We start from the raw sequence: 22795 nt of genomic DNA on the forward strand, positions 1-22795 counted from the left end.
GAGTTTTATTTGATGTTTTTTTGGTTTTTTTTTGCTTACTCAGATGAAGGAGCTTTCAACTATCATTCTAAAAGATAGACAAGAGTTGTTAAAATGGCTTTGATGATCACTAAGTGCTATTAATCAGTCTCTAATTGAGATATAATTATGAGGAATGGTATTATTTTAACTTTCTGATATTAAATGTTTTAGTGAGAACTTTCTTTCTTCTAAACAGCTATTTGAAACAAGAATCCTGAAATAAGATTTGAAAATATCAGCAAACCAAGTTGCTAACAGCAATTAAGATGACACTTTTCAATATAGCACTAAATGAGCCAATCAGAAAATGTGGAAGAAAACCTTTTTGTGGAGTATTAGGACCTTATTCTCAGATGAGACATAGTTCAACTTGTTTATGGCATGACTTAAAATTTTAAAAAATGTATGGCTCTAATGACAAAATTTAATTGTTAAAAATTTTACTAAATCATACTGATAAAATGACCGTAAGTTTCTAGGACATTCTTGTCAGAAACTCTTACTTTTAGAGGTTCTGTGTAGTATTGATCTCTGTTTTTATCTTTATGACTTGCTTGTTTTTAATGATTTATGGAGGACCTCAGTGTATCTTCATTGGTGAATGCCCCATCTTATATATAGGAGTACTTGAGTACCTGTCTTTCCAGGTCATTCTAGCTACATTTCCATTTTTTAAAAAAATATCTCATTGTTTACATCTGCTGACTATTTGATGTCCTGAAGCTAATGAAAACATACATTGTAATCCTTCGATTATTTATAACTCATACATCAATCCATTAGACTGGCTGAGAATGTGGTTTCATCATTTTGAATCCATTAAAACATATAACTTTGGTTTGATGTTGGTTTGGTTTTGTTTTAAAGAAATTTAGTAACCGTATCTTTGCTTATCAGAATAATGTTTTGTTTGATGGGAGAGGCTTTTTATTTTGGTATGTAATTGGTATATGTTTTCATTGGTTAGAGTGAATTCAGAATATCCATTTTGTTTTTTTAAAAGATTTATTATTTATGTATTTATTTATTTAGGGCTGCATTGGGTCTTAGTTGCAGCATGTGGGATCTTTGTTGAGGCACGTGGGATATTAATTTGCGGCTCACGGGCTTCTCTTTAGTTGTGGCGCGTGGATTCCAGAGTACGTGGGCTCTGTAGTTTGCGGCATGCGGGCTCTCTAGTTGAGGCACGAGTTCAGTAGTTGTGGCTCATGGGCTTAGTTTGCCCCTTGGCATATGGTATCCCAGTTCCCTGTCTAGGGATCGAACCTGTGTCCCCTGCATATTGTAAGGCGGATTCTTTACCACTGGACTACTGGGGAAGTCCCATCCATTTTGATCTTAAATAAAAGAGATGTGTTCAAAGGTACCTCTACCTTTGCATATTATTCTCCTGCCTACTTTGAGGATTTATTATAGAAGAAAGATGAGATAAAGGAGTCTTTCTTTAAAAAATAAATTTGTTTATTTATTTATATTTTATTTTTGGCCGCATTGGGTCTTCATTGCTGTGCACGGGCTTTCTCTAGTTGCGGCAGGCGGGGGCTACTCTTCGTTGCGGTGCGCGGGTTTCATTGCGGTGGCTTCTCTTGTTGCAGAGCATGGGCTCTAGGCGTGTGGACTTAAGTAGTTGTGGCACGTGGGCTCAGTAGTCGTGGTTTGCGGGCTCCAGAGCACAGGCTCAGTAGTTGTGGCGCACGGGCTTAGTTGCTCCGTGGCATGTGAGATCTTCTCGGACCAGGGCTCGAACCTGTGTCCCCTGCATTGGCAGCCGGATTCTTAACCACTGCACCACCAGGGAGGTCCGATAAAGGAGTCTTTTCAAGCTTCTGCCTAGGGTATTTGAAAAAAAAAAGTAAAAGTTTATTAAGTCATGTGTTTTAAATGAAATTGCTGTTTAAAATTTCTGTTTTAGGATAGTGGAGATTATCCACTTACCATGGCTGGTCCTCAGTGGAAGAAGTTCAAATCCAGTTTCTGTGAATTCATTGGCGTATTAGTACGGCAGTGTCAATATAGTATCATATATGATGAGTACATGATGGATACGGTCATTTCACTTCTTACAGGATTGTCTGACTCACAAGTCAGAGCATTTCGACACACAAGCACCCTGGCAGGTCAGTATTTAGAAATATTTTCTGTGCATTTTCTTAGGTTAGAGATGAAAATGATTTTCATTAAAAGAAATGAAATAATGGTGACAAATTAATTTTATTTATTAAGTAGCCCCTAAGAGGACACTCTCCCCTCTCCTTCAACCCTCACGAATTACTGGGAATGGAGTGATATCTTCAGTTTTGATTTTCTGAAGGCATAATTAATTTTCTTGTGGTAAACCTACTTGTTTCCTATCCACCTCTTCTCCCTTTCTATGGCATAGTGATCTGTTGGGTTCTTGAAATATGTTTTATCAAGGAAGGTATTGACAGCAAATTTGGGGAACAGTCATTTTGGATATGTAATTCTAAATGACTTTTATGCATAGTCTCTGCTAGCATAGTCCCTCCTGGTATGATGGTCACTATAGGATGATGCTTATTTAATCACACCACAAAAAGTTGATTTTTCTTACGCTTCTGAGTAACTTTAGGCTGAGTCAGATTCTTTGCTCTTTAAATTTTAATGAAATGAGTTACATTTTTAAGGCTCACATGATTAATTCTAGAACAGTGGTTTTTAGTGTTGATGTTGATAAAATGTTCTGGTTTCTCTTTTGTGCTGAAAGTACTATTATTGAATATGTGCTTTTTGGTTTGAGTTTGAATAAATCAACTAGGCATTAATTGTTACTATAGTATTCTAAGCCTTAATGATAGAATATTTTGATTTCTACAAAAATGTTTCTTTCTCTAAGTGTGGGGATGTTTTTTCCTTTAGAGTATTTCCCCAGAGAATTAAAGCTATGATTAAAGATGTACTTCTGCTCAGCCCTCCATTTAAAAAAAAATAAAATGCATACAGTCAACCTGTAGGTTTTGCTTTTAGATTTGAGGTCACAAAATATGAATGTGATCTTGCTCTGTGAATTTAGGTAGCTTTGATGTTAAGAACTTGAACAGTTAAAGTAAATTAAAGCATATATGATGGGGTAAGGTGGGTAATTTTAGATCAGAATGACAAACTGGTTTGCTGAAGGTGTGGAATAGCTCAGAAGATTGGAGATCTCTTTTAAAGAGAGCCAATAGCCACAAATTAAGGTTTAGTTTTGTGGTGTTCTATCACGCAGTGAACCAGGTGTGAGACATAGTCTGGACTAAGCTATATTAAGCATAAAGTGTTCAGATATTTCAATTAATAAGTTTGAAATCACAGGCAGTGAGTCTTGTCTTAGTAGCAAGAGTTCAGTAACAGAAGGTAGAGATCTGGAGGAACTCTGATAAAAAGCACTTTATTGAGTGATATTTTACTCTTTGTACTTTTGACTTTTTATCTAGATCTGTCCTTCATAATCGCACCATTGTCTTTATGATGATATGTAATAGAGTAAAATTAAAGGAAATCAAGTACTGATAAAACTGTTCAACATTTCTACACACTGTACTTTGATAAAAAGCACTTAAGTTCCCTCCCCCTTTGGTTACTGGATAGCTAAATGACTGCTGTATGAATCAAAATTTATTTAGAAGGTGAATCGTGGTCTCTGGAAAAGGTCATTGTAGGAGACATATATATCATAGTATAGTGGGATTTGAGCATAGTCTAGAGTCAGATTACCTAGTTTTGAATCTTGGTTTAACTATGTATATGAACTGTGTAGTCTGAGGCAGATTTCTTAATCTCCCTGAGCTTCAGGTTCTTCATGAATGAAATGAGGATAATACTTAACTTTGAGGGCTCTTGTAAGGATTAGGAGTTAATCCATGAAAAGTATTTAGCATAGGTAACTGACATATAGTAAGTATTCAATACACATTAGCTGTTGTTTTACTATTGTTGTCATTTGTAGCAGCTATATTTTTCTTTTCTGTTAGAAGTGGAACAGCCCATCTTGTTTTTAATTTCTCTTAAATTGATCTTAACTTGTAAATTTTTGTGTCTGTGAGACTAAGTTCAGCATTTTCCATTTAAAAATAGCTATGAAGTTGATGACAGCTTTGGTGAATGTGGCACTAAATCTTAGCATTAATATGGATAATACACAAAGACAATATGAGGCAGAACGGAATAAAATGATTGGAAAACGAGCCAATGAGAGGCTAGAACTCCTGCTACAGAAGCGGAAAGAGGTATGTACACTTTTGCACTGAATATTTAAGCTATTAATCTGTAACTAACTTGGTCACCATTAATTATGATATAACTTTGCTAGTTCATCGGATAAATTTTTTTGAAAAATTTAAACAACATGTTTCAGGTTGTTTATACATCTAACTTATTTTTGTTGATTATTCATGCCAACAGTACCTTCTGTGTATATATTCTTTCTATGTGGACTAGGATTAAGAGTTCAAGGCTTCACATAAGGAGTCCTGGGCCAGTCTGACAAGCTGCTTAATGCTTTAGTGTTGTTCATCTCTACTGTGAAAATATCTCTCCTAACTTCCTCCGTCAGCTTATTGTCAGGATGAAATGAGGTTTCACTTATGTAAAGTCACTTTGAAAAATAACTTATAAGCTATTTATGCTGTCATAATCTGTGTTTTTGGTTTTTTTATAGTGTAAGAGGCACTTGGTTAACATTAATGACCACCAAATTCAACTTTGAATGAGGAAAATATATTTTTTCAGTTTTATGCTAAATAATAATAAATAAAATCTTTCGATGTTGTGTTTTTTGGTCGTTGTTGTTGTTGTCTCCCCTGCCCCCATGCCGTGCGGCTTGTGGGATCTTAGTTCCCTGACCAGGGATTGAACCCAGGCCCTGGCAATGAAAGCACCGAGTCCTAACCACTGGACCGCCAGGGAATTCCCTTGATGTTGTGTTTTTGATTTAAATTCCTCCTTCATTGGTGATGTAATATTTTGCTATCTGATATTGGGGATGTTTATTTTTATTTCTAATAGGCAAAGTCTGCTGTTTCAGAAATATTAGTAATGCAGTTGAGTTAAAATATTTGCCGTGGTATTCCATAAATTACTTACTTGATTTTGACATTTTTTGGGGGGTAGTGGTAACTATAATTTAAAAGTTGGTTATTTCTGAGATAGCCAATAACTTTTTAAAATGCCCCTTGCTCAAGAGAAGCCAGAAAAATCTTGCCCACATTTCCACCATGCCTAAACTCCTCATCTTTTTCACGTACAGTTGACCTTTGAACAATACAGGTTTGAACTGTGCAAATCCATTGATACTTGGATTTTTTTCAGTAGTAAATATTACAGTACTTACATGATCCACAGTTGGTTGAATCTTTGGTTGTGGAACCTTGTATATGGAGAAACTGTGGATACAGAGAAACTGCATATACGGAGGGCCGACTATAAGTTTTATTTGGATTTTCAACTGTGTGGAGGGTCAGCGTCCCTAGCCCCTGCGTTGTTCACGGGTCAACTGTAGTTGAAATGAAGAATTGACCTTTTTGCCCCTTAACTTAGTTAATAAATTGCATTGGATGCTTTATTAGATGAACATAATGCATGAAATTATGGCCTGATTCTAAGATTCTGAACATAGAATGAGTGGATATAGGTAAAAAGGGGTTTTGAGTTTAAAATTCTTGTACAAATATAAGATATTAATACTTCTAGTGTGGGTTAAGTTTTTAAACATGTTGAAAGACCACCTGTGCCTTTGACTGTGCTAATTAATACAAGTGCATGCCCTTGTTAGCATTATTTGGAAATGTGAGATTATATTCATGAAAAGAAAAAAAAACATTTTACAGAAACATAGAATATAATCTAAAAGCTAATTAATACTTAGCGTGTGAAAGATTTTCCTTGTACTTCTCAAGCTCTGAAACAATTTTCTCTTAACTATCAAACTCTGAGTTGAAAATATATGGGAGTAAATAAGTCAACCCAGATTTGAAATGTTTAGTTGGTTATTTCAAGTGAGCCTTGTTTCCCTCAAAAATATTTAGCAGGGAGACAAATTTTTTGCCAAGTTATTTTACTCAAATCGTTTTTGTTCTTTTAGCAGGCACTAGTTAACATGACTTATTTTTCAGATGCTACAGACCAAGATAATGAAACATTGTTATGCTCTTTTGATTATATGTTATATAATATGTATTATAATAAACTACATAACAGATTTCTTTATGTACATTTATACAATGAAAATATGTGACCATTTAAAAAATTAGTCTACCAGCTAAACATTAAAAACCAAGTACAAATATTCCAGGTATTAAGGGACTGTGGCTACCTAATAGACAACAGATGTTAATTTTTGTATGTGGACACTTTTCGTTTAGTGGAATTAAGAATTGGGTGCTCGCTTCGGCAGCACATATACTAAAGTTGGAATGAGAAGATTAGCGTGGCCCCTGCGCAAGGATGACACGCAAATTCGTGAAGTGTTCCATATTTTTGTTGTAAAGCAGAAACTGACACACCACTGTAAAGCATAATTATACTCCAATAAAGATGTTAAAAAAAAAGGAATTGGGTGTAATAACCAAAACACCGGAGAAACCTGCATTTGTGTTTGTAACAACTTTTAGATGTCCTTTTGGTTCTCTTCCATTACAATTGAAAAGAAATGATGTGTTCTTTTCAGCTTCAAGAAAATCAAGATGAAATAGAAAATATGATGAATGCAATATTTAAGGGAGTGTTTGTACATAGATACCGGTAAGTCAGGGCAGTTTTTTTTAATGTAACTCTTATCCTGTTCAAGTTTGGATATTTAGAGGTTTAGGTAATATAAATTTAGTGGAAATCGTGTTAGAGTAAGATCAGTGTTAGAATCTAAGCTCTTCCACTGATTGAGACACTCTATGCAAGTTACTTAACTGCTCTCAACTTTGTTTTCTATCTGAAAATGGGGTAATGTTGTGCTTGACTTGTAGATGCCCAGAAAATGGAAGCTACTGCTGTTATTAGGAGTCAGGGTACAGAATACTTAATTGATTTTGGAGGTACTATGTTAGTAGAGACTGTACGTTCTGATTCCTGACTCTTTCCTCTTCCATTTGAATATTAGTGGGAAAAGCTGGATAGATTTAAGTGAGATGTTTCCCTTATTTTGAATGAGTAGAGGAAAGAAATAGGTAATCTTACCACCATTTCTGCTGTAACCTATTCTTTAAATGTTGGTGGCATGTTTATTTAACTTCTCCGTCATTTCCTTAACTTGGCAGTTATTGAATCAGGTTAATACTTCCTTTGTAATATCCCTTTGTCTATTCTTACCTTTTTATTTCTGTTGTCACCATTACCTTAGTCTGTTCTCTCGTCATTCTCATGCCTAGAGATTATTGCAGTTGTCTTAAAATGTTCTTTTGTTGCATCATTCTTCTGCTCAAAAGCCTTGAATGACTTACCATTACCTACAGGATGAATTCAAAATAATTTAGTCTGACATTCAAATCCAAATTGAGCTTGGCCTCAATATTAGGTGTAACTAATTCTCACCTGGAAAATATTATCTAACCAGACTAGTGTTCCTGCTGTCTGAACACACCATGCCCAGGAGGTGTGAACAAAGGCTGGGGTATGGCATGGTATATAAAAGGTGGGGATTGGATTCTGTTTGTAGGTTTATTTAACTTTAAATATTTATATGGTGATAATTATGCTTTGACAACTAGACTGTAAGCCCTTGGCATTCGGGGGCCATGCTTCAATTCTACATTTAAATCCCCAGTAATACTTAAGGTAGTGGTATATTCATAGTAGGTATGGAGTATTTGGTGCTGCTTAAATAAACCACAAGTCCTGTGGTATACTGGCACTAATATGCATAATTTTCCTTCCTCCATGCAGGGATGCAATAGCTGAAATCCGAGCTATTTGCATTGAAGAAATTGGCATTTGGATGAAAATGTATAGTGATGCCTTTCTTAATGACAGTTATTTAAAATATGTTGGTTGGACTATGCATGATAAGGTAAGATATGCCTTATAGACTGCTTTTCTTTTTACACATAGGCATAGCTATCTGCTGCTCTCATTCATAGTGACTTAATCTGCATATAGGTAAAACTGGGAGCACATTCCTATAGGCCTCTCTCCTTTATTCTTTTCTGTCCGCTCCATGAAAATATGGTCTCTATCACATAAAGTCCCCTAGTTTTTTGAATCTTGGTGACTGATTTAGCCTTCAATCTTGAAACAATTTTTGTACTGAAACAATTGGATCATGTAGGCGATGGTGGTAGTGGTGAGACATTTCTTAGAGCAGTAAGAAGAATTCTTACTCTGTTAATATGTAAGTGCTCTATACATTTTAAAATTTCTTTAATTTTGATTCTCTTGATAAACATGTATCTTAGCCAGATTATAAGTTACAACTTGGCTTCTGACCTTTTTTATTTTTTTTTAATTAATCTACCTTTCTCTTAGTCTGCCTCTTCACAAGCCTTGAAGTTCTTTGTATATATTCCTTACAAATATTAATTTCTGTAAAGGAAAACTTACTGTGAAATATGCTACTATCGTCTTTCACAATAGTATTGCTTTGAAAAAATTTTCATTTGACCCACAGCAGTAGTAACCCCAAAGGTATTTAGTTTTAAGTGTTTATGTATTAATTCCTATTTTTGCATTATCAAAGATGAGAGTTTCCGAAGAAATGCTATTGTATAGAACATATTTAAAGTAGAAAATATTGTAAGTATCTTGAATGTTCAGGTTGAAAATATGCAGAGTTTTAATGCATTTTCTCTTCTTGTTTCATTCAGCAAGGTGAGGTAAGACTCAAATGTCTCACTGCTCTACAAGGGCTTTATTATAACAAAGAGCTTAATTCCAAACTGGAGCTATTTACCAGTCGGTTCAAGGTTAGTATTACTCTAAGTATTTAAAAATTACCTGTTATTTGAAAGTATTTTTTCTGGCTTTCCCTTTAAGAATATTTTAATTATTTTTGTCCTTAGGATAGAATTGTGTCTATGACCCTTGACAAAGAATATGATGTTGCAGTACAAGCAATAAAATTACTCACTCTTGTTTTACAGTAAGTATGTTTTTAAAAAAATATTTATTTATTTATTTGGCTGCCCTGGGTCTTAGTTGCGGCATGTGGGATCTTTTAGTTGTGGCATGCAGGCTCTTAGTTGTAACATGCATGTAGCATCTAGTTCCCTGACCAGGGATCGAACCCGGGCTCCCTGCATTGGGAGTGCAGAGTCTTAACCGCTGGACCACCAGGGAAGTCCAACAGTAAGTATGTATTTATTGCATATCGCTAATGTCTAGTTATCTAAATAATACATTAGAATACTTGGTTTAAATTTATTTAGATCTAAACTTTAATAACTTGGGGTTTTACAGCAAGAAGTTTAATTTTTTCATGCAAAGTTGAGAAAACAGGAAGAGAGAACCATTGGACTAGAAAATTCTGAGCTAGGAATTCATGAGTTCTCATTTTCTTGACTAGTTTCCTTTCAATTTTACTGTCTCTAGATGCTCTTGAAATAAAGTTAAACACTTGAATGTGTTAAATATGCCTATCATATTTTGTCACTATTATTTTTTTAAGATTTTATTTATTATTTATTTATCTTATTTATTTTTGGCTGTGTTGGGTCTTAGTTGCAGCATGCAGGATCTTTGTTGAGGCATTTGGGATCTTTCGTTTCAGTGCGTGGGCTTCTCTTTAATTGTGGCGTGCGGGTTTTCTCTCTCTAGTTGTGGCACGCAGGCTCCAGGGTGCGTGGGCTCTGTAGGTGTGGCGCACGGGTTCCAGAGTGCATGGGTTCTGTAGTTTGCGGCACGCGGGCTCTAGTTGAGGTGCGAGAGCTCAGTAGTTGTGGCGTGCTCGTTGCCCCTTGGCATGTGGGATCTTAGTTCCCTGACCAGGGAGCAAACCTGTGTCCCCTGCATTGTAAGACAGATTCTTTACCACTGGACCACCAGGGAAGTCCCTTGTCACACTTTCAGAAATTAGTATTTACTGAAACTTATCTGTAAACAATCTGAATTTAAAACGTATTCTATTATGTTAAAATGTAAAAGTGATGGAATTAACTTTTTTCTTTTTAAAAAGGTGTGGTGATATATACAAGATTTACCATTTAAACATATTTAAGAGTACAGATCAGTGGAATTAAGTACATTCATATTGTTGTGCAGCCATCACCATTATCCATCTCCAGAACCTTTTTTATCTTCCCATACTGATACTCTGTAGACGACTGCCAAGTGTGATTTTAAGTCATATTGTCTACTCTTTATCTCTGAATTTGATTATTTTAGGTACCTCATATAAGTGGAATTATACAATATTTGCCCTTTTGTAGCAGGCTTATTTCACTTAGCATAATGTCTTCAGAGTTCATCCATGTTAGGTTATGTATCGTAATTTTATTCCTTTTTGAGACTCAGTATATTCCATTGTATGTATAACACATTTTATTTATTCATTCATCTATTAATGGACATTTAGGTTGTTAACATGATCCAAATAATTGCAAAAGGGCCTTTTCAAAAAAAAAATCATAGCATGCTAATTCTGATACTCATATGTATGGGAAAGTCATCATGTAAGAGTAGCCAGCAAAATTCTGATTAAAAACTAATGAGAGACGACTACCCGGTATGATTTTAAGTCACTATATTGTAAAACCACAGTAACTTATTATTATTAATTTAAAAAATTGAAGTATAGTTGATTTACAGTGTTGTGTTAATTTCAGATGTACAGCACAGTGTTTCGGTTATACATATACATAGTAGGTCCTTGCTGGTTATCTATTTTATACATAGCAGTGTGTATATGTTAATCCCAAACTCCTAATTTATCCCTCCCTACCCCTACCATAGTAACTTTTAAATTTTGGCACTAGTATGTGAATAGACAAATCAATGGCACAGAATAAAGAATAGAGACAAACTTAAATGCATCCAGGAACCTAGTGTAGGGTAAGGGTCGTTTCCTATCAGAAAATAAATGGTTTTGTGACACTTAGGTTCTATTTGGGGGGAAATTAAATTGGATTCATATTTTGACCTTATATAGAAATGATTTCCAGGTGGATGAAATGTTTAAATGTAGATAAATGAGACCATTAAAGTGCTAGATGAAAACTTAGGGGACAATTAAACATTTATATTTTATATGTAAACTGAGCAATGTCTTTCTGAGCATGACATAAAACCTAGACATTAAAAAAAATACTGAATTTTAACTACATGAAAAACTAGAAGAAAAAAACTAGAAATGTGTATATGACATAAAATATAAACAAACTCAGAAAACAAATGACAGACTGGGCAAATATTTGCATCATAGGAGTCACTTTCAATAAATCAATAAAAAGAACAGAAACCCAATAGGAAAAGAGTCAAAAGTTAGGAACCACATCATAGACAGAAAAGAAAATAAAAATTTAAACATATGAAAAGTTGTTTAGCCATACTTAGAGATATGTATATTAAAATGAGACCATCTTTAACCTATTGCTTGACAAAGATACAAAATGTGTTTGGTAATACACTACGTTGGTAAGGCTATGCAAAAACAGACCCTTATACATTATTGATGGGACTATGAATTGGTATAACCTCTTTGGAGCAAAGCTTGGCAGTATCTATTCAAAATATAAAATGCTTACATTCTCTAACATAGTACTGTTTGTAATAGAATTTTGGAAATATTCTAGATGATTATTAATAGAGGAAGAATTAAATTTATATATAATAACTAATAGAAGCACCTCATAGGGGTTATCTCATTTAATGCAGCAGTCCTGTGTGAGGAGCATGGTTATTAACGCCATTTATATGAAATGGACTACATTGCAGTCATTAAAAAGAAGGCAGCTCTACCTCAAAATTTAAATTAGGTGGTTGGGATTAATATATACACACTACTATATATAAAATAGATAATCAACAAGTACATACTGTATAGCACAGGGAACTTTGCTCACTACTCTGTAACAACCTATATGGGAAAAGAATCTGAAAAAGAATAGATATATGTATAACTAAATCGCTTTGCTGTACACCTGAAACTAACACAACATAGTAAATCTACTGTACTCCAATATACAATAAAAATTAAATTTAAAAAAAATCAGAAAAAAAGAAGGCAGCTCTAGATACACTGACATTTTCTGAGAATTCCCTTAACTGGGGGGATTTTGAGCAGTCTTAACAATTGCATTTTTCTTTAATTTTTAATTAGATTTAAAAATTATAAATTATTATATGCACGTTATAAAAATATTGAAAGAATCCTGAAGTAAATAAGAAAATAATAGTATCCTACTTATAATTCTACAGCTTCTCCCCTTTTCCTCCGTAATACCCTGTGGACATCTTTTTTTGTTGTTTCTGGTATTTTAATGAAGGGTAATGGCCATTTTTGTTGATTCAGCCATGTATATACCTAATAACTGAAACTTGTCAGGAACATTCCTTATTGGTTAAAATGAGTGAACTACTACACATTTACTATAGTTTCACTGATTTGATTCAATATATATGTATATGTATATATTTTATTATAAGATGGCACAAGTGGTTTTTCCAAAAATGATCCAGTATTACACATCGAGTTAATTTAAATTAAAGTGCTTTTCAAACTTTTAACATTTTGGTTTCATTTTTCTCAAAAAGAAGTAATACTTCCTTAGACATCAGACTTCTGGAAACCTTGTGCACAGCAGAAAACCAAAAAGGATCTGAGCTCCTGAACTAACCATCTACTATCCTTAGGCTTTTTTCTCTGATGGTGGTCCTATGATTCCTAATTTACATATAATGGTAAAAACCTAGATTGTTTATCTCACAGTAGACTAAAAGCATATTAGGAGGGAAAGAGGTGCCAGAGGTCAGGACTTCGAATGCAGAGTCCCACTATGGAAGCACCCAACAAGGTTTACCCTGGGGTATTGTGGTTGATGGGCCTAATAATGACTTTGATTTACCAAGATTTTGTTAGGTTTATTTTGTTCTTTTAAAATAAGGTCAGTAAAATGAGCACTGCATTTTAGTAAGATTTTTTTAATGATACATTGTAAAGGTCTTTGGCACTTAAATTTTAATTATTTGCTAAAATGCTTTTGCATTGCCTTATATGGTGTTTAATACATGGTGGATGAAGTGTTATTCTTCATTGTGAGATAACTGGGGTGTTAGTATATTTTAATGTTGCAATATTGTCTCTTGCCTAATATTACTATGAAATACATGCAAAATGTTCTTTGTGATTATTAACTCTAAGCTCTTAGCATACCACCACTTTTTTTCCTACGTTAGTTTATATTATTTTGTCTTCATTTCCCTTTAGCATATTTGTCACATTGTTATTTCTCTTAGTATATGTTTCATTATACTCGGTATTCACTCTAATTTTACCTCCCATTGATCTTAGATGTTAACAAAATACTCAGCTGTTTTGTCAGGGGATGCTTTTACTGATAGACAATAATGAAATAAGGTTGATTTCTTCTTTCAACAGAAGTTCTTAATGAAGGTTTTTTTTTTAAACACAAGTTTAAAAGTGGAAGTGTACTATTTTTTAATGTGTGAATATGAATTTTTGTAATCAGTATGCTTAAAATTACAACATTACTTTGAAAACTGCTATTGCTTATTTCTTCTTAGGAGTAGTGAAGAAGTTCTTACTGCAGAAGATTGTGAAAATGTCTATCATCTGGTTTATTCAGCTCATCGGCCAGTAGCAGTAGCAGCTGGAGAATTTCTCTACAAAAAGTAAATCTGTATTTCTGTTGTTCATTTGTCTAAAGTATACTTTAATGGAAGTAATTTATTGTGTTATCATTCATATTAAAATATATATAAATATAACTTATTAAAAATTATTCAGTACTGGTCTTAAGCCTATTTTTGCGTTACAAAAAAAATATTTTTCAAAATAATAAAAGGTTTTACTTCGAGTACTTTGATAACGGTTTGATATAAGAACCACAGGAATCCTTTAGTCTCTTTTCTTTTATGTTGCTGTTTAACACCTCAGATTAGGTAGTATAGATAGTGTGAATATCTAATCACTGAAAATATTTAGTAAATGTTATGTAATGGCTTTTAAAGAGAACAATTTGAACCACTTGGACTAAATTGTAAGATTTTAGATTGTAAAATCTTAAAGATTTTATTAAAATGCTCATTTGGGGTGAAGCATTTATTAGAAAGAGTACATGATGTAAAACATTTACACTACAGTTTTCTATTCATTGTTATCCAGTGATAACTTTTGTTGTTTATAAGAAAGAATGATCATGATACCCGTAGAAAGAGGCCACTAAGTTCAGACTTTGGGATAAATTGTGCAAGCAGGATAGAAGGAAAAGACATGTCATTTTTAAAGAGAAGAATGTTTATCATAGATTTATGTGCATAAATGGTATAGGTTAGTCATTGTGATACTTTTATAAAAAGAAACGCTTGCTTAAAATGCAGTAAGGGTTTTAAAAAGAAGTAATTCACAATGCAACTAACATGAGAAGTTAATTTAAAAGGATTTAGAAGTACCACCAAGTGTGAAATGAAAAAGGTTTATAGCAATTACTTAGTATAAAGTTGGAAAATACTGTACCTACCCAGCTCCCATGTACCCCTTTGTTAAATGCTTAAATATGGAATTCAGACAGTTTTTTTTAAATTAGGAAATTTTTGTTTTAAAAGTAAGTATTTTGCATATATTATCATAGGCTCTTCAGTCGTCGAGATCCAGAGGAGGATGGAATGATGAAAAGAAGGGGACGACAAGGTCCAAATGCCAACCTTGTTAAGACATTGGTTTTTTTCTTTCTGGAAAGTGAGGTTAGTTGATGTTCATGTTAGTACTTACGTTCAAAACAATTTGGAGGTGGGGTTCAAATGATGTAAATCTTAAAATCTTCCAAATATCACAGTGAGTGTTGGATAAAATAGAGTTCTACCAATTCCACACCAAAAAAAATTTTTTTCTGTGTTAGTAAGATACTCAAATAGTATATTTATATGTAGTGCTAAGAGCATGAATTTTGGAACCAGAAAGACCTGATTACCGATTGGGCTTCCCTACTTATTATTTGTATAACCTTGATTCAGTTACTTAATCTTTCTAAGCCCATTTTCCTTGTAAAAATGTGGATAATAATTTCTTAGATAACGCTGAGATAATCCATGTAAAACTCTTAGCACAGACCTAGCATTTTGTTAGTTCTCAATATTTGGTACCTGTGATTATTATTGTTGTTGCAGATACAGATTTACATTTAACATCAGCTCTTTTAGGTCTCCCTTAGGTTGAAAACCTACCTGTTCACCAGAATTTGAGAGGGCCCAACATACATTTTTAGTATATGTGTATTATTTAATCAGTGTTAGGGCCTTTTAATTAGATTTTCTAATTGTTTCTATATATAGAAATACAGTTGGTTTTTGCATATTGACCTCTTATCTGCAGTTTTGCTAAATTCACTTTTTAAAGTAAGTTTTTAATAAAATTCTTAGTATTTTCTATAATATACAATCAAGTCATTTGCAAATAATGATGATTTTACTTCTTCCTTTCCTACATTTATGCCATTTTTTTCCCCAGCCTTATTGTACTGGCTAGGGCATCCAGTAGAATGTTGAATAGAAGTGGTGAGAGTGGATAGCTTTGGATTGTTCCTGATCTTAGGGGAAAAGCATCCAATATTTCAACATTAATTACGTTTTTAGTTATAGGTGTTGCGTAGCTATTTATTATATTGAGGATGTTTCCTCCTATACCTTTTTTTGCTGAGAAGTTTTTTTTAATTTTATTGAAATATAGTTGATTTACAGTGTTGTGTTTAATTTCTGCTCTGCAGCAAAGGGACTCAGTTATACATATGTATATTCTTTTTCATATTTTTTGTTATGGTTTATCACAGGATACTGAATATAGTTCCCTTGCTGTACTAGGACCTTGTTGTTTATCCATTTTATACATAATAGTTTGCACCTGCTAATATCCCAGACTCCCAGTCCTTCCCTCCCCCACCTCTCCACCCCCTTGGTAACCACAAGCCTGTTCTCTATATCTGTAAGTCTGTTTTTGTTTCATAGATATGTTCATTTGTGTCATATTTTAGATTCCACATATAAGTGATATCATATGGTATTTGTCTTTCTCTTTCTGACTTGACTTCGCTTAGTATGATAATCTCTAGGTCCATCCATGTTGCTGCAAATGGCATTATTTCATTCTTTTTCGTGACTGAGTAATATTCCATTGTATGTATGTGTATGTGTATATACAAACACACACATATCTTTCTTTCTTTTTTGGGGGGGGGGCGCCCCGCAGGGCATGCAGGATCTTAGTTTCCTGACCAGGGATCGAACCCATGCCCGCTGCAGTGGAAGCATGGAGTCTTTTTTTTTTAGCATCTTTATTGGAGTATAATTGCTTTACAATAGTGTGTTAGTTTCTGCTTTATAACAAAGTGAATCAGCTCTACATGTATCCCCATATCTCTTCCCTCTTGCGTCTCCCTCCCTCCCACCCTCCCTATCACACCCCCTCTATGTGGTCACAAAGCACCGAGCTGATCTCCCTGTGCTGTGCGGCTGCTTCCCACTAGCTATCGGTTTTACATTTGGTAGTGTATATATGTCCATGCCACTCTCTCACTTTGTCCCAGCTTACCTTTAACCCTCCTCGTGTCCTCAGGTCCATTCTCTAGTAGGTCTGCGTCTTTATTCCCATCCTGCCCCTAGGTTCTTCATGACGTTTTTTTGTTTTGTTTTGTTTTGTTTAGATTCTGTATATATGTGTTAGCATACGGTATTTGTTTTTCTCTTTCTGACTTACTTCACTCTGTATGACAGACTCTAGGTCCATCCACCTCACTACAGATAACTCAATTTCGTTTCTTTTTATGTCTGAGTAATATTCCATTGTATATATGTGCCACATCTTTATCTATTCATCTCTCAATACCACATCTTCTTTATCCATTCATCTGTCAATGGACATTTAGGTTGTTTCTATGTCTTTGCTATTGTAAATAGTGCTGCTGTGAACATAGGGGTGCATGTATCTTTTCAAATTATACCTTTGTCTGGGTATATGCCCAGGAGTGGAATTGCTGGATCTTATGGCAACTCTATTTTTAGTCTTTTGAGTGGCTGCATCAGTTTACATTCCCACCAACAGTGTTAAGTGGGATCCCTTTTTTCCCCACCCTCTCCAGCATTTATTATTTGTAGACTTTTTAATGATGGCCATTCTTACTGATGTGAGGGGATACCTCATTGTAGTTTTGATTTGCATTTCTCTAATAACCCGTTGCGGAGCACAGGCTCTGGATGCGCAGGCTCAGCGGCCATGGCTCACGGGCCCAGCCACTCCGCGGCATGTGGGATCTTCCCGGACCGGGGCACGAACCCGTGTCCCCTGCATCGACAGGCAGACTCTCAACCACTGCGCCACCAGGGAAGCCCAATGAGCATCTTTTCATGTGCCTATTGGCCATCTGTATGTCTTCTTTGGAGAAATGTCTATTTAGGTCTTCCACCCATTTTTTGATTGGGTTGTTTGTTTGATATTGAGTTGTATGAACTGTTATGTATATTTTGGAAATTAAGCCCTTTTCAGTCACATCATTTGCAAATATTTTCTCCCAGTCTGTAGGATGTCTTTTTGTTTTGTTTATGGGTTCCTTTGCTTGCAAAAGCTTATAAGTTTGATTAGGTCCCATTGTTTATTTTTACTTTTATTCCTGTTGCCTTAGGAGGCTGACCTAAGAAAACATTGGTGCGATTTATGTCAGAATGTTTTGCCTGTCTTTCTCTTCTAGGAGTTTTATGATGTCTTGTCTTATATTTAAGTCTTTAAGCCATTTTGAGTTTATTTTTGTGTATGGTGTGAGGGTGTGTTCTTGCTTCATTGATTTACATGTGGCTGTCCAGCTTTCCCAGCACCACTTGCTGAAGAGACTGTCTCTTCTCCATTGTATATTCTTGTCTCCTTTGTCAAAGATTAATTATCCATAGGTGTGTGGGTGCTGAGACATTTTATCATGAATGGATGTTGAATTCTGTCCAATGCTTTTTTCTTCATCCCTTGAGATGATTATTTTATCTTTCATTACATTAATATGATAAATTATGTTGATTGTTGTTTTGAATGTTGAATCAACCTTGCATTCCTAGGATAAACCCCTACTTGGTCATGATCTGTTATCCTTTTTATATATTGCTGGTTTTAGTTTACAAATTTTTTGAGAACATTCCCTCCATGTTCATGCAGGGTGTTGGTATGTATATATATTTAATTGTAACGTCTTTGATGGGTTTCGGTATCATGGTAATGCTTGTCCCCTAAAATGAGTTGGGAAGCTCTAGGGCCATTTTAAGCTTCACAGAATGAAGAGAAATGATTTAGTTATATATTGAATTGATAAGTAATCATGTATTTTGTATTTTAAGTAATCGTTACAACTCCCATTAAGTTACAATAAATTTGTAGTATATTTTATAACTGAGAGTAGTTCACCCATGTAATACAGTTGGCCCCCCATATCTGTGGGTTCTGCATCTGTGGATTCAGCCAACAGGGGATTCAACCAATAGTGGATTGAAAATATTTTTTGAAAAATTCCGGAAAGTTCGAAGAAGCAAAAGTTGTATTTGCCATATACTGGCAACTATTTACATAGTATTTACATTGTATTGGGGTACTATAAGTAATCTAGAGATGATTTAAAGTATATGGAAGGATGAGCATAGGTTATGTGCAGATTACACCATTTTATATAAGGAACTTGAGCATCCTCGGAAAATCTGACAGGGGGTCCTGGAACCAATCCTCCTTAGATATAGAAGAATGACTGTATTGAGTCAGGTACTAAATATGCATGCATATAGTCTCTTCAAAAATAATTTTCATGTGAATGATTTAATGATTATTGTGAGAAATGTTACTACCTAGCAGGGTTTACTTATACATAGCAAGCTAAGGCAGTTCTTCTCTGTCCTTTCTTCCATTTGACCTCAAAAAACAAATTGTTTGAGTTTGCACATGGTGCCAACAAAGCTTCCATTCTTTTGATTAAGGCTAGTATGATATTTGTCTAAGAGCACATTGCTCTTCTTAAATTTTAGTTACATGAGCACGCAGCGTACCTTGTGGATAGCATGTGGGACTGTGCTACTGAGCTGCTGAAAGACTGGGAATGTATGAATAGCTTGTTGCTGGAGGAGCCACTTAGTGGAGAGGAAGGTAAGGATGTTTAATTATGGTATTTTTGTTGTCTAGATAATTTTGAAAATAGAGTTTACTTATTCCATTTCTTTATCTTTTAGCATTAAAATAATGATTCAAAGTCTTTGAATAATTTTGTTTTCATACACATGAATATTATGCTATGTAGAAGGATATAATTGCTGTCAATATTCTTTATTTTGTTTTATTATATTTTATCTTTTTGTATCTGTTCATATTTTCATTTCTCAAATTGTGGAGCAGTGTTTTACAGATTTGTAATGCTTAGGAGGGTTTAACTTGTTCTGAACCTTTTTGTGATATAGTAATGGGATTTTCTTTAGTACATTAGGTCAGATTCTGTCACAGGCAGAAGGAACTGTTATGTAATATTATAAATGGCATATAAAGAAAAGAAATAGGTTAACTTTCTGATTTTTTTCTTTCAGCGCTAACGGACAGACAAGAGAGTGCTCTGATTGAAATAATGCTTTGTACCATTAGACAAGCTGCTGAATGTCATCCTCCTGTGGGGAGAGGGACAGGAAAAAGGGTATGCCAACATATTTTCAGTATTCTAAATTATATGTCTCTTTTTCAATATCTTTTTTAAAGTTCTTATTTGTAACCATATAATCAAATTTTTGAATCTTAAATTTTATTTTTCAGGCGATCTTTGCTTATAAATATGTGTTAGAAGTAAATTTTAAAGCATTAGCAATTTGCGAAATCCACGTTCCTTCCATAAGATACTTTGTGAGTTAACTACAGGAGATGCAGTGGTTGACAGTAACTACAGGAGATACAGTGATTGACAGTCCCTGCCTTTAAGACCGCATGTTGTGCAACATTTTAGAATGGTGTATTTGTCTGTTTTGGTTTATTTATAGATTTGCTTTCTTTTAATAAAAGTTAGAAATAAAGACAGGATAATCATTCATTAATATGGGGGAAATTCCTATTTCCTGGGATATGATTTTAATGCATTATTTCAAAGTTCACATATATTTGTATTGTAGACCAGAGTTGCACAGGCTTTCAAACTTTGTGAAGCACAAAAATACATTTTTATATTGTGACCTCGTACACATCTATATATATGTGTTTGTGTATAACTGAAACAGAATTTCATCAAACAATACTGCAACTTAGGTGATGCATTCTATTTTCCTTTGTTTTCTTTTCGTGTTTTTTTCTTGTTTTTCTAATTGCTGGTCGTTACTTATGTTGATTTCATAGCTCATGGATCATGGCACAACTTATAGTAGACTGAAATCCTACTCAGTCCTATTATTATATAAACTCCTAAACTACATTTCCTAACTGCTTCTCCTTTCATCCAAAGGTAGAGTTAGTTAATCTAATTGGGTATTGATTTTGCCTCTAGACCTATTCAAAGTGTTGCTATTTTTAAAAAATATAATGTGCAAGCTATTCTCTTTGTTACTTTTGGGTTTCAAGTTTTATAGTAGAAATTCTTGTATCCATCATTACTTATTTTGGATATCTTAACTTAAAGTTGAGCACCTAACAGTGTCAGTGGGCTTATTAATAAATACTTAGAAACTTTGTTGTGTTAACCTTAGGTGCTAACAGCAAAGGAGAAGAAGACCCAGTTGGATGACAGGACAAAAATCACTGAACTCTTTGCTGTGGCCCTTCCTCAGTTATTAGCTAAAGTAAGTTTGTGTCAGTATCAGGAGTGTTACTAAGAAATTACAAGTTTTGTTTGGAAGTGCCACACAGAATTTTGCACTTATCATAATATTTACTTACCATTATTGTGATGTTTTTGACATGATTTTTTTTTTTATTTCAAAGTACTCTGTAGATGCTGAAAAGGTGACTAACTTGTTGCAATTGCCACAATACTTTGATTTGGAAATATATACCACTGGACGATTAGAAAAGGTATGGTGTTTCTGTGTATAAAAAACCTTGAAGAAAAATCGTTAACTTAGTTCATCCCATCATATTGTTTATTTATATTTTTTGAAATATGTTTTTGTAACTTTTAATGTAAAAGGAAACCTGTATCTTGTATGCCATACATATTTTAGATAAGGTGGATTTATTAGAGAATGGCACTAATGAGGTTTCCCTTTGATTCATGCCCATGTCCGTACCATCATTGCTAGCCATTATGTGACTGTATCACTGATCATTTATGGAGATTAGGGGTGGGTAACTAGATAATAACAATTGCAAAATGAAAGCAGCTAATATCCATTAAATACATTTACTGTGTTCCAGGAACATATGTATTTATATGTATTAACATCTCACCAAGGTCCTATGAGATAGGTAATACTATTCCTGTTGAAGTTGGGGAAATAAGTTTGGGTGGGTCAGTGCATTTATTTATTATGACTAGAAGAACTTAAAGTATGTCCTACTGGTTGTAAAGTTACTGTGTTTGAAGCTGTTCATCCCAGTTGTGTAGTCATTTTATGCCTATCATATATACCTTAGTTTTAATGAAGAAAACTTTGATTTTGCAGCATTTGGATGCCTTATTACGACAGATCCGGAATATTGTAGAGAAGCACACAGATACAGATGTTTTAGAAGCATGTTCTAAAACTTATCACGCACTCTGTAATGAAGAGTTCACAATTTTCAACAGAGTAGATATTTCAAGAAGTCAACTGATAGACGAGTTGGCCGATAAATTTAACCGGCTTCTTGAAGATTTTCTGCAAGAGGTATATATTACAAGTATTTTGTCAGCTGTGCCCCATTGCGCACCCCCCACACCCCCCAGAACCAAATTAGTCACTAGTCTTGGTGATAATCCCTAGCAGTATGTTGAAAAGTCATTCAGACTTTTTGTTCTATGATTCATCGTGATACTATTATTCATCCACCAAAATAGGAAGGTGGCAAGAATCTGCAACTAAGAGAGGGTGAAAGCAAAGCTAACATCTTTCCCCTTTTTTTAATTTAAAGAAATGATCTGGGAAGTTTCCAGGGTTTAGTTGAACAAGAGGCTGTTAGGGAACAGGGTGTTAACAGAACAGAAAAGTTGAGCTAGACTGTGGCCACGTAACCTCAAAAATTGGGGTATTTCTTAACATTTTGGAAGTTTATTTATGGTCTTTGATATTATAAAGCCTTGATAAATTATAGCCACTGTCGACTTTGTTGTTTTGTTGTTCTGTTGTATTTCCAAAGAGGCTTAAGTGTGGTGCTCAAATACACTTGTATTTTTATTGTGATTTTTATCTTTTCTGGAAAGGTACACTTAACAGTTTAATTGATTTGCATAAAGTAAAAAGTTGTGATTCTCAAATTAATGCATTTAGCCTTTTCCACATCACTTTTGTCATTAATGCTGCAAAAAATGATGTGGACTTTTGTAATTTCTAGTTACTTTGTTTAGCAGTTACTTCTTTAACTTTCTTATTTCTGTGTATAGCATTTCATGCTTACTATGTTTTGCTTAATTGGAGGTTTGTGCAAATATGTTGATGTACGAATGATCACATTCTTAAAAATTGTAATGGCTCTACTATTGGCTGGATATGATTCTGA

General features: G+C 34.2%; 1 protein-coding gene across 4 annotated transcripts in view; it reads left to right on the forward strand.

Annotated features, from left to right (window-relative positions):
• The window catches only part of STAG2 (STAG2 cohesin complex component), a 114961-nt gene that overhangs the window by 57240 nt on the left and 34926 nt on the right, over positions 1-22795 (forward strand). For all 4 annotated transcript variants that reach the window (XM_079909678.1, XM_079909677.1, XM_079909680.1 and 1 more), the window contains 13 exons: positions 1934-2138; positions 4096-4247; positions 6686-6759; positions 7894-8017; positions 8811-8909; positions 9006-9085; positions 13684-13791; positions 14751-14862; positions 19162-19279; positions 19711-19814; positions 20848-20940; positions 21083-21172; positions 21763-21966. In XM_079909678.1, coding sequence (XP_079765804.1) covers positions 1934-2138; positions 4096-4247; positions 6686-6759; positions 7894-8017; positions 8811-8909; positions 9006-9085; positions 13684-13791; positions 14751-14862; positions 19162-19279; positions 19711-19814; positions 20848-20940; positions 21083-21172; positions 21763-21966 — 1563 coding nt within the window. The remainder of the gene's footprint in view (positions 1-1933; positions 2139-4095; positions 4248-6685; positions 6760-7893; positions 8018-8810; positions 8910-9005; positions 9086-13683; positions 13792-14750; positions 14863-19161; positions 19280-19710; positions 19815-20847; positions 20941-21082; positions 21173-21762; positions 21967-22795) is intronic.

The sequence above is a fragment of the Stenella coeruleoalba genome, assembly GCF_951394435.1.
Source record: "Stenella coeruleoalba genome assembly, chromosome: X".
NCBI lineage: Eukaryota > Metazoa > Chordata > Mammalia > Artiodactyla > Delphinidae > Stenella > Stenella coeruleoalba.